Genomic DNA, 17,914 nt, shown 5'->3' on the forward strand with positions numbered 1-17,914 from the left:
TATCAACCTTTGCCCCACCCTCTGAAAGCATTTCACACGTGGTAGCACGAACGTAAACTGGTTTGTTACAATTGTTGCTAAGGCCCTCGAGTCATGTGTGCCTAAAAAGAACGCCTCTTCTTTTTGACTAGGTCTCAAATGTACAGTTTCGTTTGTAAAGTACGATTTACATGAGTAATCAGACACTCCCAATTAAAAAAGAGAGAGCTGGACAGGATTAAGTTAGTTGGGTGTAAACTCTTTCAACATGTTGCAGTTTTGCAAAACAGACATGTGACCTGTAGCAGGAGCAGCAATACTATGGAAGTGAGTGAGACATTTCATTGTACGGTTGAGCCTGTACCCCCATATGACCAATAAAACTCGAACACTTGCTTTGAAAGCAAAAGGGGAATCTGTTTTACAGCATGTCATCAGAGTCAGATGATCCCCATGAATCCCAGAAGGGTGAAAACAATGAAGAGTGCCTTACTCTTACTCTATGTCCTGGGTTAATGTTGCATTTTTACTTTTTCTTGTACAGTGTGTTTTGCTCTGTTTACATGGCTTCAACCATTCTTAATTTATTAATTTCAGTTTTTAATCTTTTGATTTATCAGGTGTTCTTTTGCCCACTTTAAGTCTGCTTATTTCTAAACTGATTTCAAATACTTTTATAATCATTCATTGTGTGTAGAGAGAGGGTTTTCCTGATTCGCTCGTGTCATGTCACTCGTGAACTACTTTACCTCTGTGTGTATCATTAAAGAAATGGTCATGGCCAGAATCGATTAATGTTGATTGGTTATTTTCTATGATGGACATTTAAAGAATGTCTGATGTCTGTTGCTTTTTTACTTCTTTTTTTAAAGTTATTTGACCTTCTATAGTGTGTTTGGGGGATCTACCTCTTTGGTCTAAGAGTTAGATCCTGGTCTGATTACAACTTTGTCAAACCTATTTGTTTAATAAAATACATTAGTTGTGAGCGTCACATAGTGTGGTGGGCTTGTTTTTATTGATTTGCTATTATTTACAGCTGTCCGTCAAAGTTTGCTGTGCATTATTTATTCAAACCTATAAAAAACCCTAATATACTGTGAATACAAGAGTGCTATGCCTCAGACATGGTAGGTACCGTCACGTGGCACTTCAAGAAGGAACCATGGTAGGTAGTAGTGGCATCTGGACTATGGATGTCTTGATGTCTATGAAATGTCTCGTAAATGACTGCAGTGAAAGACACCGGTCTCTTTCATATAATTCAGGCCCCTTGTTAGCTTACTAAGATTCAGTCAGATTTGAAGCAAAATCTTCCAACCAAAACTAGATTTTATGAAAAATGTTGATCCAATTCAGAAATCCCTTAGGTCTACAAGGTAAAGGGTTATAGTTCCTACTTGCCATGTTTTCTCTTTCTCTACACACAGGCTCTTAAACCCACTGCTTGCAGCCTTGGCAGTGTTACACAAGGACAAGGTGACTGAAGCGTGGGAGTTAACTTGGAACTGATTAGTTTCCATTGATGTGAAGACTTGCCTTGAAGATAAAATAGCTTCATTGCGCAAATCATGTTCAAGTTATGAGTTTTGTGTTCGCAATGAACGGTATGTACAGAACATTGGGTGGGAGGCATTTTTAGAGAATGAATATATGAAGTCCTGACACGGACTGGTGCTCTATCTATTTATTTATTTATCAGTTAGCAAAATGGACAATTTTAGGATTTTGAGCCACTAGAGCAGGGGTTCCCAAAACTTTCAGCCCACGACCCCCAAAGTAACGGTGCAAGTGACTAGCGACCCCCCCACTATAAACGTATGTAAACATTATATAACATTATATAAATAAGCATGCACTATAGGCGTGAAAATCAAAAGAGCTGTTCCCTTTTTATTTATTTGCTTGGTTTTATTTTAAATTTAGCCACTAGTTTTATCTTGTGTTAAAATCCTGGCTAACATATGCTATTTCTAATCGTTTTCAAATTTTTGTTTTATTTCTGGAAATCAACTTGCGACCCCCCCTCTCTGGCTCGCGACCCCCCTGTGGGTCCCGACCCCCACTTTGGGAATCACTGCACTAGAGTCTAGACAGTGTCAGCGTGTTTGTCGATTGAAGGGTCCACCATTTTAGTCCAAACTGTACAATAACAGTCCAAATATTAGATGGAGTGACATGAAATTTTGTGCAAACAATCATGGTTCCTGGATGTTAGCATTTAGCTCAAAGCACCAGCATGTCTGAATACAGACTCACAGAGTCACATGCCGGCTTTAGGCTCTTAATGTTGATAAAATAAAATGGGAACTTCCTGATAATGCCAATTTAAGGACGCCGACACATAACATATCCCGGTACATTCTCAAATTTCCAAGTCAACATCTATGTCTCCAGTACGTTCAGCATCAAAATGAAACCTAGTTCCCCCTTTAGGACAAACAACATCATCAGGCAATAAATCTTAATAGCGGTTTTAGAGCTTTGCCCTTGTAAAATATTTCTATATCTATGTCTTTTGTTCTTTTTCATAAGGCAACATAAGGCATAACAACCAGAGGCTGAATAAATACTCATACTCTTTATTTAAGCTCCACAAAGTAGAAGTCATACCTCTGAAGTTTTACTTAAGTACAGAAGTAAAAGTATCAATGCAGAATACCCCCTTCAAAGTCTAATTTAGTATGTTTAATTTTGTACACTGTTGCATTAATATGTAAGCAGAATTCAGATGTTGTAGCTGGCCAAGACTAAGCTAATATTAGATACTGTTGGCCAATTTATCCTAAAACATTCCATCACATAGTGAATGCTGATCATGTTTCATATGTAATGCTTTAATCTGCTAATAACTATAATGTTCAAATAAAATAAGAAGACTTGAGTTAGATGAACAATATTTCCCTTTTAAACGTAGTACTAGCCAAAAGCAGCATAAAAATAAAATACTTAAAAGTCAGAAAAAAAAAACCAGTATAGAACTTGATATTGCACTATAAGGCACTGTGCCATAGTTGAGTGAATCATTTGTACACAAGGTAATACAGGGTCAAGAATGTTGTGCTAAGCCTTTGATTATGGCACACCTTTGGCTTTTAAACAAGCACAAAAATTAGTATGTTTAGAATAACTTCTACATGCACATCCGGTATTTCTTGTGCAGGTGCAACAGAGTGGAGCTTACTGGCTTAAAGATTTCAGTGTTAGACCATTAGTAATAACACGCTGAGTAACAGTGTTTGCTTACAACACAGAATACTCCATATTCAATTCAATTCTATTTTAGTTATAGTATCAAATAACAACAGTTATATCAAGCAACTTTACAGATAGAATAGGTCCAGACCACACTCTATAATTTACAATTCTAGTAATTCCCCAAAGAGCAAGCATTTAGTGCGACAGTGGCAAGGAAAAACTCCCCTTTAGGAAGAAACCTCGGACAGACCCGGGCTCTTGGTAGGCGGTGTCTGACGGTGCTGGTTGGGGGTGTAGGGGGTAATGAATAGTGGCAATAACAGTCACAGTAAAAGATAATGGAACAGTGACTAGAAATAGTAGTTGTAGTAGTTCATGGCATAGAAGGGCACTGCAGGGCGTTACAGGGCACAGCAGTGCGTAGCAGGACCATGGCAACAGCTGAAACCATGGCTATGGTGCCACCCTAATCCATGGAAACATGCAGGGTGAAAAAGAACATAATGACTCTGGGGAATAAGCTCCCCAGAGCTAAGTTAGTAACAAGCATTTCTGGGACACAAATGGAAAGAGAGAGGAGAGAAGAGCTCATTGTGGAATAGGAAGTCCCCCGGCAGTCTAAAACTATACCAGCATAATTAAGAGAGACAGGTTAAGGAGAGGAGCCTGGTCGGGCTAGAACTAGAACTATCTCCAACCACATCAGGATGTACTGTCCTGCCTCCCTCTACTTTGATTATGTGGAATCTGAAGACTATGATGAAGGGCAGGTGGGCCGGGCTAGGCGGACGCTGTGACTCCTCACTCCCTAACTATAAGCTTTATCAAAGAGGAGAGTTTTAGTTTACCCTTAAATGTGGTGACGGTGTCTGCCTCCTGAACCCAGACCGGAGGCTGGTTCCACAGGAGAGGAGCCTGATAGCTGAAGGCTCTGGCTCCCATTCTACTTTTAGAGACTCCAGGAACCACAAGTAACTTTGAATTCTGGGAACGCAGTGCTCTAGTGGGTCAATAAGGCACTGAGAGCTCTTCAAGATAATATGGTGCTTGACCATTTAGAGCTTTGTAGGTCAGGAGAAGGATTTTAAATTCGATCCTGGATTTTCCAGGAAGCCGATGGAGGGAAGCTAATACAGGAGAAATGTGGTCTCTTTTCGTAGTTCTTGTCAGAACACGCGCTGCAGCATTCTGGATCAGCTGGAGAGTCTTAAGGGACTTATTTGAGCAAACTAATAAGGAATTACAGCAGTCCAGCCTGGAAGGAACAAATGCATGGACTAGTTTTTCAGCCTCATGTTTGAGACAGAATGTGTTAATTATGGCAATGTTTCAAAGGTGAAAAAAGCCTGTTCTTAGGGTTTGTATAAAGTGGGCGTTAAAGAATATATCCTGATCAAGTATACTTTAACTTCTAGATTTCTGACAGTAGTGCTGGAGGCCATGGCAACTCCATCCAGAGTAACTATATCTTTGGATAATGAGGTTCAGAGGCGTTTAGGGCCCAGCCCAATAACTTCAGTTTTGTCTGAGTTTAACATCAGAAAATTGTAGATCCTCCATGATTTTATATCTTTAATGCATGCTTGACATTTAGCTGACTGACTGTTCAGGTTGTCTTCAACATAACCTGGATACCGCTTTGTAGAAAAAGAAGCTGTCGTGCAATGGCTCTTCATACTAAAAAAATTACGGCTGCAATTTTTTAAATACGGCCTTATTTTAGTTTTATTAATTGGTGTTATACAGAAGAAACGTTCTTATATTATACCAAATCACTTGGTTCTGATGTAGCTGATGTTGAAATGTTTGTGTCTTTGTGTTTTAGCAGGTTCACAACACATAAAAGCATTTCAGCCTGTTTCACATTGAACAACTTTTTCTTTTATTCTGTGGCAGCTGCCTTTAGTGAAATATACCTAGAAAATTAAAATCGGGAAAAAAAAAAATCATACTAGGTAGATACAGATGTGGTTATTTAAAACAGATTTTGTTTAATAATAATGTTATGCAAGTTGGCACACAAGATACGCAAATGTCAATGAATCAAACATTAACAAACCAAATGAAGTCCTACAATTAAAACTATAATCTAACAATAATTTTAAAAAGGCAACATTCAACAATATATGGAATATTAATAATTATAAAAAATAATAATACTGATTTTCCTGTATTGTAGAGAGCTGGTCCATTGTGAAGAAAACTAAAACTTCATGTCTATGCAGCAGTCCTTGGCTTATTATAAACAAGAAAGTCGGTTATATCATGCCACACATTGCTGTCATGGTAGAGGTAGTTCATTGAGGACTGCAGGGAGGGCTGGAGGGTATGAGGGTAATACTCAAACAGCCACAAGACAATACCCCACACCAGGGTGGCGAAGAGTGGGAAAGGGTCATGTTTGGGCTGGGGGATAAAACCTTTCTCTACAGCCAGCCGAGACAGGGCGAACAGGATCCTGGACAGCAAGTACATGTTGATCTAGAGGAGAGCGGAGAGTTTGAACACATTGTAGGGAGCAATTACAGTCGGTTGGGTTTATGATGATGGGCTTGGTAATGTACAAATAGGATAAAGGACAGAGCAGGTATGACAAAACAGGGGCAATTTCTGGACTACAGGCGTATCATACCTGGCTGTTGATGTTGTTGTTATCACCAAACACTAACCATCCTCCAACACATGCAGCCAGAAAGGAGTGAAACTGCAAACTTTTCCCCTGGCACTTCTCCTGCAAGTTTTGCAGTCCTTTGTACGTAAACACAAAGCATGCCAGGTTGCGGGAGTGGGTGTACGTGGCCTTTAAAATGGCTTTGAGCTTGCCCTTCAAACTATCAGAGAGAAGAGCAACTTGTTCAGAATAAGAGACGTGGTGAATATTGTACTAGCAATATACTGATTTTTGGGGGTGGGGATGTTTAAAAACATTAAATCTCAAAGCCTTACCTGCCACTTCTAAACAGAAATGTCATTACCAGAGCGTGTGGTGCTCTGATTTTGGCCCCATAACTGAGAAGAAATAAAAATACACTAACGTTATAATGTCAGTGCTGTCTGAAAACACATTTGGCTACAAAATAAGATTAAACGTCCTCAGTGCTTGTAGTATGGTCAATAAAACTACTACTATGTGTTGCTAAAACTACTACTATGTGTTGCTAAAACTAATACTATGTGTTGCTAAAACTAATACTATGTGTTGCTAAAACTAATACTATGTGTTGCCTTAAGTTACCCCGGTGGCACCAGGCAGCTAAAGGCAGCCACCACTGTAATACTACAGTGAATAAAACCATAGTAAGTCATGTAAGACCAGATGTACGACAGGGTTAACGTTAGCTACTAGCTAGCTGCGTGGTAGCTAAAGAAGTAAACTATGGTAGCTTAGCAGCCGGCTAGCTAGCTAAGTTACTGTTGTGGGTGTTTTAACTCACACGGCGCCGTTTCTGAATCCTTTCAACACTGCCAATGCCGCTTTGTACTTCTCTTGCTGCAGCAGATTATTGACGGTATACAGAAGCGTTTTTGTCAGATCAGGACCTGCCATGACTTTCAATCATACAGCTGACAGGAGACAAAACCATAGGATTATCATGATAGGTTTACGTCACAGCGAAAAAGCATTCTTCTTCGTCTTCTTCTTCTGATTTCCGGTAGACTGGATGCCTTGCGGCACATTGCTGCCTCTCACAGGTCGGGATCATCATGGTTAGGAGCCTACAGTATATTAAAGGGGAACTACTTTTTTAATGTAAAGCCTACATGTTATTCCAACGGACTAAGACAGTCCAAAAATATTAGTCAACATTGATAACTCTCTCCCAAAACTCCACTAAACTCAAATTTGTGATGTCATCAAGTTGTATAAAGTCTGAGACTGCTCCATAGACAGCGAATTGGGAAATATGTTATGGATGACACCGAGAGCACCCGAGGGAATGTTATAAGCATATGGATATATATTCTGTTTCAGAACTGAGAACACTACTTATCAAGCAATACCACAATCACAGGTGGGATTTAGTCGTAGGCATGAGACGGCAGGCCGAGCTGACGATAATCAGTCATGATAATATTCAGAAGGCCTACAACAGCACAACATCCGATATGATATTGCTGTTACAGCGGTGCTCATAAGTTCACATGCCCATGCTTAAGTTGACTAAAAAGAGGAATACAAAAATCATGTTTTGGAAATTTATCTTAATGCCTTAATTAAAAAAATTAGGTAAAATCTAACCTTTAAGGACACCAATTTTCTTTGTGAATGAATAATGTATTGTAAATAAATAAATGTTCTTCCTTAAAATACAGGGGGCATAAGTGTACACACCCCTATGTTAAATTCCTATAGAGACAGGCAGATTTTTTTTTTTGAAGGCCAGTTATTTCATGGATCAGGATACTATGCATCCTGATAAAGTTCCCTTGGCCTTTGGAATTAAAATAGCCCCCATCATCACATACCCTTCACCATATCTAGAGATTGGCATGGGATACTTTCCATAAAATCATCTCTCAATGCAAATCAAACCGGCTATTAGTCTTACTGAAATAAAACCATGCCAATCTCTATTTATGAAAAAAATTAAACTTGTTTCTTCATTTGCTGTGTGAATGTATTGAATAATGTAGGCTTAGGAGTACTGCTTAAAAAGCATGTTGTTACTGTATTTACTGTGGCTGTGGCTGTGCAGTTTGGCTACATACCCAACTGTGGTAACTGATAATTGCATTAGTCATTTACCTATTGTATTATGTAAGTGAGTTTAAGGAAATTTAAAAACGGAGCCAAAGACAGGCCATAATTAGAATAGCGCCAATTTAAGGGAGTACACACTCACAGTATGGTACATTCTCCAAGCCAACACCCATTTTCAGTGCAAGAGTCATACATTAAAACAGTACTTGAAGTGCTTTGCACAAAAGTCTCTTTCATCACAGAAGAAAACATCAAGAAAGTACAATACCCTTAGTTGAGTAGGTTTTCACATCCTTTACTTAGGTAAAAGTAGTAATAGCACAAATTAAAAGTAATGCATTCAAAATGTTACAATATTATTTTATAGTATTTTGAGTAGCAACAGCAATGTAAACTCAAAATATCAAAAGTAAATGCATTCATGCAAAATGCCTTTCAGATTTTTATACTGTATTATTGTATGCTAAGATTATTGCTACTGTTGCATTCATGTGTAAGCAGCATTCTAATGTTGTGGACTTTAAAGAAATTGTAATAAATTCTGTGTAGGATATTGTCTACAAATGCAAAAAACTTCCAAAGTGTCATGCAGGAGCCCAGTGTTCAAAATCATTTTATTACGGTTTTCTCAATCAATCCAGTCTATTGTTACATGAAACCCATCCTTCAAATAAATAGTGTTCAACCTTGACTTGCACTTATCCAAAAAGTTAGAGCTTCAAAAAAATAAAACAGTGATTACACTATAAACATGATTTACAATGCAATCAGTACAACTAAAACACTACATTGCATATTTCTATACATTTAACGGCTCCGTGAGCTCGAACAGAGCGGTGATTAAACAGTGAAGTGGTTAATTCAACCAGTTGGGAGTGTCAAGGTGTTATATTATTAGCTGTAATCTGTTAAAATATTTAACAGTAAATATTTTAATCTATTATTTATTAATATTAAACGTTTTTATCAAAATGTTTTTTCTTTTTTAACATAATCTCTTCACAAGGCTGCACACCTGTAGGTACACACTGAGTTGTGTGTGTATATATATATATATATATATATATATATATTACTGCCAGTAAGGGGAAAAAGGTGACATAATGTGAAACAAATGACACAATTAAGAGTAAAGTCATAAATGGCATACAGCTACATGTTTCATACTTGGGCAAATTCATGAGCAACATTTATGGATATGTTCTATTACTTTTACTAAGAACTTGTAGTGAATTTGCTGAAACTGTTTTAGTAATTAAAATGTTTCATTGATCTGGGATACACATTCAAATGATACCAGATAATTAACACCATGCGCGCACACGCACGCACGCACACGCACGCACGCACGCACATGCACGCACACTTTGACACGTTAAAAAATATCACTTTACAAATTGAAATTCTGTTAAAATTTTGTATGTAAGATTAAAGTAGATAAGCTACCTCTTTGCACCTCACAGTGTTACCCACTAATATAATAAAGGACAACCAACAAATAGTGACAATTGATGTAAAATGTGTAATCATTTAGGGGATTTTAAGAACTGATTCCACTTGGTGACTATTTAGACTTTAGAGTCAAATGGTTAACAAACAAAAATAAAAAAAATAAAATCCTTTGGTAGATTGGTTCCATTGTCATTTTCTTAAAGTGATACTCTACCCGATACTAAAAAAAAAAAAACCAACAACTTTAAAGTTTGATGATAGCAGAGGTATTTTTGGAAAAGACATGAAATGTGCTAAAATACTACTGTACAAATCGGAATACCTAACACCCTATAAAACTAGGGCCACTTGTATTACATTAATTCTAATCTCAATTATCAACTTATGCCTGCAACTTTTAAGGGGTCAACTGCTTAGATAAAATAACTGTATTCAGATATTAAACACATAGTCTATTTTGTAAATATATTTACACAAACGGCATTAGTCACTAAACACATTGAAACAGTCAGGTATCAGTATCTTCGTTATTGATCTAGGATAATACTTAATTTCTGGACAACTAAAGACTTGGCTACCTTTCAGTGGGAATAGGATATTATTCAACAACAACAATCATTGTTCTCTATTACAAAGTAAATCCTAAAGCTCCCACTTCATTAGTAACAGTTCAGAATTATCAAGAAAAGACCATTTTTTTCAGTCTGCCAGACTGGAAGTGGCATTGACCATTCATGGTCAAATAGGCTGATATTGCATACAGCACAGATTATTTTGGGAAGGCAACGTTTTCAAATTAAAATCACAACCAAACCTGTTTCACCATAGACTTGCAAATATGCAAAGGCTCTCTTTTTCATATTGAGAATTGAAATCAATAGTAAATGCTGAAACTTACCAGTGTTACAAGTGTTATAAAATGATCAAACAAATCACTGTTTGGCTCTATTATTGGCAAAATTGTTTTCTACAAAACTATTGCACATAAAAATACAACCTCTCTTAAGAACAATCACAAACAGCTTACTGCTTACATAACTATGTGCAAACTAGTTCAAAGTTTCAACTTATTATAAAAGTTAAGAAATCAACCTGTCAGAAAAGGAGAAATTATCATGATCATATATATCAAAGTTAATAAAGAAACTGCGTATGTGCTAGGAGATCCAGTCCAGTCAGTCAGCTGTTAACAAAAAATACTCCGTCCATTCATCCAACCTAAAAGTTGAGTCTGAAAAGCCTCAAACCATATATGTGCCTTTGATGTTACTTTTAGATATGAACCTTTCTTACTTTAAGTCAAAATGCACAAATATAGTTCTTTTCTCTAAAATGACCAATTCTAGTGCATAGACCCACAACGCGGCTCTTAGGAAGTTACTACAACACAGATTCATGTGAAGAAATTTGCACTTGTGCAGCGAGTGCAGACAGGATAGGGTGAGAAAGGCATGTCTTCTACCTCCATCGCCTGATAGTGGGCAGACCAGGGCGAAGGGACAACAGCTTGATTCAGGTGGATCATGTAGGTGACAAGTGAAACAGATTGATGGGGATTCACAGATTTCTTGCAAAATAAATTAGTGACAAAAAAAAAGCTTGTAAACAATTGTTGCTAAACATGTTTATGAGAAAATCAAGATGTGTATGTCCATCTACCAGTTTATAAGCAGCTTCTGACTGCAAGGAAAATCGGAGAATCCATTGCTCTTGCCTGAAATGGATCTTGCATCCAATCCTCCTGCTCTTGTTGCGTTACTCCTGCCCAAAGCCTTCGGTCTCTTCTATGGCAAACATCAGCTTCTCCTTTAGCTGCTCATAGCTCTTATAAGGAGGGAGGTCCAGACGATTAAAGCTACATGGAGAAAAGAGAAAGAAGCTAGATGACTTCACATAACAGAAATGTATTGGATATGTCCAACATTCTTACCTTAAATCTCTTTACGCACATAAATGAAACTAAGTGCTTCAATCCTTATTAAAAAGATTTTGACATAACAGCTGAAAAATCTGTCCAGGGTCATTTATGAAATTCTGACTTATCTGGTGAGAAATGTTCACTTACTTCACTGCTACACTAGTTTCACATGACGCTGCATAAAAGCATCTGCTAAACAAACACTGTAAACTGTATTACTCAAGGAGCAATGCATTCTAAAAAAAACATGAAATGCCACTTTAAATGTCAAATTAAAGTCCAACAATAAAAGGAATGCTTGTGACTGGTTGAATCAGAAATGACTAAGAGGGTTTGGTCATAAAGTTAAATACCACTGGGGACTTACGTTAGGGCTGGACAATTGATTAAATTTTAATCACAATTTTGGCTCACCACAATTAAATTTGCGTAATTGAGAGATATTTTAAATGCGTCATTCCGTTTATAGAACACTCCGGGCTTTTTTTGCAAAGCCCATCTACCGCTCCGTAAACCACTGTCTGATCATGTGCCAGTCAGAGCTGTTCCCTCCACCTCGCAGCCTCGTTTCTAGATGGAGACAGTCACAGAGGACAGAGTAACGGGAGGAAAATTCCTCAACAGATAGCAGTCGGTCATACGTCGGTCACAAGGTTTACCAGTTTACTAGTAAACGCAACATTTTGTCCCGTCTGTGTTGTTTTTCAGACAACAGCAGTGATCAGAGCTAGTTAGTGTCTGTTAGCTCACAGGGCTCTAGGGTGCGACTTACATCTTTCCGAGGTCGCACCTATTGTCCTCCGCATCCGCTGCCTCTCCACAAATGAAGCAATGTTGTTTATATCAATATGGTTTAATTTTGCGTTACATGGCCTATTTCTTCTGTAAAGCCGTGTCTGCGTATCTCTCCTCTTACTCTCCGCATAGCCACGCCCCCATTCACTCACACACGGCTCCACGGCAACATGAAGAGACACAGCGGCGACAGCAGCTTTAAATATGTCCTCGGCTATTTATTTCAGATAATTTTTATTTACATGTGTTGCAGTTGTATATTTTGAATAGGGAAGGAAACCGAGTCTTAGCATTTTATTTTAATCCCAATCTGTTTTAATAAAAGAGCTTGTCAAAAGTGGCTTTGACCTTAAACTGAACATTTAGCCCACTTTGTTTAAAAAAAAATACAAAATAAAAAATAATTTGCAATTCAGCCAAAAAATACAGAGACATGATTTTTAGTCCTGGACTAGCAGAAGATCTCTAGCACAATATGGATGTGGCAGCAGTTATAAATAGTCCATGTGACAATAATTTTTTTGGGGTAAAAATCCACAAATAATCATGGTAATTAATCATGATTTAAATATTGATCAAAATAATTGGGATTATAATTTTGGCCATAATCGTGCAGCCCTAGACTTAGTAAAATAACTGGCCTTACCATGTGTGGCTTCGTGGAAGCCAGTTCTCTTTGCCCACTTTCTCAATGCAGAACTTTTGAGGGCCGTTGCTTCCTATATTAATAAAAAGCATAAAGAAAATGAAGTCAAGAAGTCCATTCTGGTGTGATACACAGTGTGTCAGTGTGTATCTGTCTATTATGCGTACCCATCAGGTCAGCAAAGCCACCCACAGGAAGGCGACAGGTTCCTGTGACAAACTGCAGCAGTCTCATCCTCTTCTCATTATCCATCTCCTTCACAAACTGTCAACAGATCAGTTTGGTTAACACCACTTAGCAAATCCTTATAAGCAAATATATATACATATAATTTTCCTAAATTTACAAGTCTCTAAACTTTACTAAGAGTTTTGTAAAAGCTTTGGACCCAGTGAAGACTCAGTCTCTGAAATGACAGCAAAAAAAACCGATCCAATACAAAAAAGGTCTCAGTTACGAGATTAAGAGAAATTAAATCTTCAGACAACATCAAACTGTTACTTACTATTATTAATTTACTATAGGAAAAAGAGCAAACTGAAAATGGAAGAATAACAAATGGTGTTTTGACCTTTCAGTTTGACAAAGCATTAAGAGTCTGTGAACGACTGTATGCACCAACCTGCCAAAACCAGAGGATCTGTTTGCTGCTTCGGGCATAATGCCTGTAGATTGTGCTGCGCTGCCAGTCCATCAGGTCTATCTCCTGCATCCCACACAGCATCACCTAAAGTCAAGGAGGAAGTTAGATGTTTATTGTGTAGACAACACACTCAAATTTGGATACATATTCTCCTGCAGAATTAACACTTTTTTTGAAAGACCAACGCTATCCGAAACTTTCCTGCTTTGGTAAAAGTGGTAGAGAATAGGTCCAGCTACACTACCTCTAATTCCTTAGCATCAAAGTATTGAAGGTATTGCTGGGGCAAAACTTCATTGAAGCCCTCAAAGAATGCTTGAGTCTGCTCCTCGACACCTCTGGACAGCCTCCACTCTGCCACCAACCTGCGTGCAGAAATATGAAGATTGACATAATGAAAAACAAATGAATCTTAAAAAAAAATAAAATAAATAAAACACACTGAAGGAGTGAAGATTCATGGCTGCTTAAAAAATGAAGAAGATAACTTTTAAGTGTTTTGATCAAATAGGAAGTGTGATACCTAATTTAAAATATGTAATTTATTTGAATGCTGTCATTCTACTAAAAATGTAACTTGGTTCCAATGCAATACTGTCTAGAAGATTGTCTGAGTTTGACTGTAGGAGATATCAACGTGTTATACTATTGCAAGCCGGCCTATATAAGATTATCAGTGCTGTGTGTAACGTACTTGATATGAAAGAGAATGTAAATGGGGTAGTTGAAGACAAATGGTGGATGAGAATTAGCAGAGGATGCAACTGTACCTGATGTATTCCTCCTTATTTTCCTCAGTTACTTGGATGTTCCCTCCATCTGGTTTCAGCTCATGGGTGGTGACCTCCCCCAGGATCTCCTTGTCAACAGAGAAGAACATCTCCAGACCACACTCCTCTATGTTGTTATCCCTGCAGGCCAGAGAGTCATTATCAATAACAAAATCCACCTACCAATACCGTTACCAAATACATTGTTGAGATGTTACATCTTGTTTGTTTAAAACAAAAAAAAGGTAACAATGCCAATCCAACATTTTACAGGGGGCTATGTGCCAGACCGCCACCAGTACCTTCTTGGAGTCTCCGCTAGTTACTTAGCAACTGTTCCCAAGCTAAGGAATATTTAGACACATAATCAAGGTATGAATCTTTAATCTAACTCCTGACAAAAAAGCAAATAAGTGAGTTTCTAAAAATGAATAACTTTTACTTTAAATCCTCTAAAGAACCCAAGCTCCACTCATCACGTAAAAAAAAGAAAAGAAATTACCACCATGCCATTTTTAAGTGACAAACATGATAGCTTGTCCATCTACTCATGCCAACCCTTGCTATTCTCACCCTACATGTCCATCTACCCACCAACCAAGTCACACATTAACTTTTGTATCCCCAGACCTACTTGATCCAGATAAGGGAGTTGTAAAACTCTGGATCTATGGACTCCAGGTCTTTGAGAGCCAGAGGTTTGTTCAGAATACGCTTGTAGAAGGGCAGGGAGAAACCTGTGTCGATGAATTTGCCATGGAACAAGGCCTAGAAAGAAACAATGCAGGAGAGTCGGGTGAACAAATGTATTAAAAACAATAGTCAGATACAATTGAGTAGAAAACTAGATCTAGTAGTATGAGGAGATTGACAATTTTTTTCAGTTAACAATAACAAACAGATGAATTCCCGCCAGAGCTACAAAGGCATATCTATAAGCCCACATGTATAATTTTCATTTACATTTTATATTTCTGATCTGCTCATAATTATGAAATCTCAAAAAAGATTTTAAAAAATAAGTCATGATTTACACGTGATCTTTATGCATCACACCAACTTGATCCACTTTGTGGGCTAAAGTAATAATGCCATGACATTCAGATCAAATACTGATCGCACACAAGTAACTGTGTTGACACATTGTGCAGTTACCATGGCAATGAAGCGTCCTATGAACTTGAAGTACTTGAGGTGATCAGGGTTGATGTAGGAGGCGGGGTTGATCTGCAGACAGTAGTTGTCCTTGCCAGCATACTCAAACAAGCAGTACATGGGGTTCAGCACTTCATGAGAGAGCAAAAAGAACCATTCCCTGAAAATAAAACCGCAAGACAAAAAAACAATTAAGTGGTAGTGGCCATTCAGGTTGGGGTGGTTTGCAAAACCCTGTAGGCCAGGGCTTTTATTAAGAAATTAGTTTTAGATTATTATGTTAAACAGGTTCTGTGTTTTTTGAGGGTGGTGTCAAAAAAGATACAAATGAGAACAAAACACACCTTAGGAGTCATGCAATAACGCACGCCATTGAACAAAAAAGTTGACATTACCTGGCCACACCTCCGTAGTCCAAACCTTCCTCTCCTGGGAAAATGATCCACAGTCTCCGCCTCAGATCTTGAGGGTGAAAGCTCATGATCTTTAATTGCAGACAAAGAATTACAAGTTACATACACACCTCAAACATCGACAAGACAATATTACAGATAACAGAAACAGAGAACTGAAATATAAGACATTGAAATGATTACCTGCTGAAATGAATCCTCAAACAGGGTTTTCCTGGAGACGTTAATCTTAATGTGCTGAGGCATGGACAATTGCTGGGGGAGGGGGGGGGGGGTTACATTTTAAATCTTTTAAATGGTTTGAACACCAGTGAACATTTATCTTTGCACATTCAAGTACTAGAGACATGAATGCCCACAAAGTAGCAGCACAAAGATAAAGAAAGATACAACAATCATGGGAGATAAAGTATTTCAACACTTGTTGTGCAGCACATACCTGACACCAGAACCTAAAGTATTGCACTTTGGCTTTGAAGTCCCTGACATAGGTTATCTGTGGCCCATTCTCACTGCGGAAAAGACCAGAAGAACCTTTTTCAATGTCAATTCAACAAAGCACATTTAGTTAATGTGTGCACACGTGTGTCGTTGTTGACTCACATCCATGACTTGGAAAGTGAAAGTGCAGTTATACTGCCATTGTATTACAGTAGCTATATTAAATTGAATATTAAAAATTAAATCTAACCACTTTGTGTAATATGAAAGGGACTGCTTTTAAGGACAGTACATTCTATTTTAATTAAATTAATCTAAATCTTCAGGCTACAGCTCATGGACAAGTATCAGTTTGTAAAAAGGCAGATGACCTGAAGTGAGTGCCCCTCCTGTACGAGGTGTATTCAACTTACAGTGAGGACTTCCCCGTGCGAGGATCAATGTAGGTTGTGGTTCGCCTGTTGTGGTCTACAAAGTAGGGAATACCGTCCACAGTGAACCTCATCTCCCAACCCTCCGGCAGGGGCTTATCATTTAGCAGCCTGAGCAAGACAAAAACATATAAATATACACATCAATTGTTTAAAAGATAAACTGTACATTGAAAAAGAAAAGGTGCATTAATAACCAAGATTCACAAAAGGGAATATACATTTTGTGCAAGCAGACATTACAATATGCAACATTATGCTATATTTGTGCTTTCCTTTTATATGTAACAAATGTTAACTTTGTATGTATTCTTTTATTTTTTTTATTTTTTTATACTTTATTAATCCCTCAAGGGGAAACTACACTTTTCACTCTGTTATTACACACAGGCCTGAATTACACACACATGCTCAGGACCTACACATGCACTAATGGAGAGATGTCAGAGTGCCCATGGAAAGGCGCCCCAAGCGGTTGGGGGTTCGGTGCCTTGCTCAAGAGCACCTTGGCAGTGCCCAGGAGGTGAACTGGCACCTCTCCAGCTACCAGTCCACCACCATACTTTGGTCCGTACGGGGACTTGAACCAGTAATCCTCCGGTTCCCAACCCAACTCTCTATGGACTGAGCTACTACCACCCCTTTGTTAAATTATTTTCCTGAAGCAGAATTTCCAAACATTGAAGTTTTCTTGGTATAAACAGGGTCACATGATACTTGACTGATATTCAGATAGATCTCTTCAGATTGATATTACTTTTCAATATATATTATTAAAGATTAAAAGAAAGAAATATACCTTTGCCCAATGAAGATCTCCATTTATTATTTTGAAAACATACACAGAAGAATGTCCTGCTCAAATCTACATCTTATATTAATTGTAAGGGTCAAGAAAATTACATCAGCTTAAAGACAGGAATATGAACCAGGAAATGTTGAATAAAACATGCCCTTAAAATAGGAAAAAAGCAGGGCTTCCGTACTTCATTAACTAGGGACCAGGGCCTGAAGTTAACTTTTATTGACCACCTGCCACATTCACTTTTTACCAGCCAGTTTTTTTGCCTCATAAAAAGGTGAAAAACAGGAACTGCTGCATTTCTATGGTCCTATCCTGTCCTATTCATTGTAGCCTACTCATGGACATTACGCCGTCATCACGTGCTGTAGTAGGGGGGCCCAACTTCATTATCCAGCATAAAAAGCATAATTTCCTATCCTGGGCTATGACACATATTCATACAGTTTGTATAGTAAAATTACTTATTGGACATTGCACCTACAATAATGTAGCTGTCCTCAATTTAGGTCTTCCTGTACATCTCATCTGCGGTTTTTCCTGCATCCACCGTGTGTGTGTGTGTGTGT

At 38.0% G+C, this 17,914-nt stretch overlaps 2 protein-coding genes across 3 annotated transcripts in view; both read right to left on the reverse strand.

The window, feature by feature from the left end:
- Positions 1–5,097: 5,097 nt before the first annotated feature.
- On the reverse strand, positions 5,098–6,874 carry pxmp4 (peroxisomal membrane protein 4). Its single transcript, XM_032513350.1, has 4 exons — positions 6,612–6,874; positions 6,124–6,186; positions 5,810–6,008; positions 5,098–5,658 (listed from the first exon to the last, which is right to left on the reverse strand). Exons 1-4 carry the CDS (start codon positions 6,722–6,724, stop codon positions 5,395–5,397), a joined length of 639 nt encoding a protein of 212 aa, XP_032369241.1. The 5' UTR covers positions 6,725–6,874; the 3' UTR covers positions 5,098–5,394.
- A 1,592-nt stretch (positions 6,875–8,466) lies between these two features.
- Positions 8,467–17,914, reverse strand: part of itcha (itchy E3 ubiquitin protein ligase a) — an 18,383-nt gene continuing 8,935 nt past the window's right edge. For both annotated transcript variants that reach the window (XM_032513319.1, XM_032513320.1), the window contains 12 exons: positions 16,526–16,654; positions 16,111–16,183; positions 15,855–15,926; positions 15,654–15,742; positions 15,259–15,418; positions 14,738–14,871; positions 14,104–14,244; positions 13,578–13,698; positions 13,313–13,417; positions 12,858–12,954; positions 12,691–12,763; positions 8,467–11,186 (listed from right to left, as the gene is read on the reverse strand). In XM_032513319.1, coding sequence (XP_032369210.1) covers positions 11,087–11,186; positions 12,691–12,763; positions 12,858–12,954; positions 13,313–13,417; positions 13,578–13,698; positions 14,104–14,244; positions 14,738–14,871; positions 15,259–15,418; positions 15,654–15,742; positions 15,855–15,926; positions 16,111–16,183; positions 16,526–16,654 — 1,294 coding nt within the window. In that variant the 3' untranslated portion in view covers positions 8,467–11,086. The remainder of the gene's footprint in view (positions 11,187–12,690; positions 12,764–12,857; positions 12,955–13,312; positions 13,418–13,577; positions 13,699–14,103; positions 14,245–14,737; positions 14,872–15,258; positions 15,419–15,653; positions 15,743–15,854; positions 15,927–16,110; positions 16,184–16,525; positions 16,655–17,914) is intronic.

The sequence above is a fragment of the Etheostoma spectabile genome, chromosome 4 (genome assembly GCF_008692095.1).
Source record: "Etheostoma spectabile isolate EspeVRDwgs_2016 chromosome 4, UIUC_Espe_1.0, whole genome shotgun sequence".
NCBI lineage: Eukaryota > Metazoa > Chordata > Actinopteri > Perciformes > Percidae > Etheostoma > Etheostoma spectabile.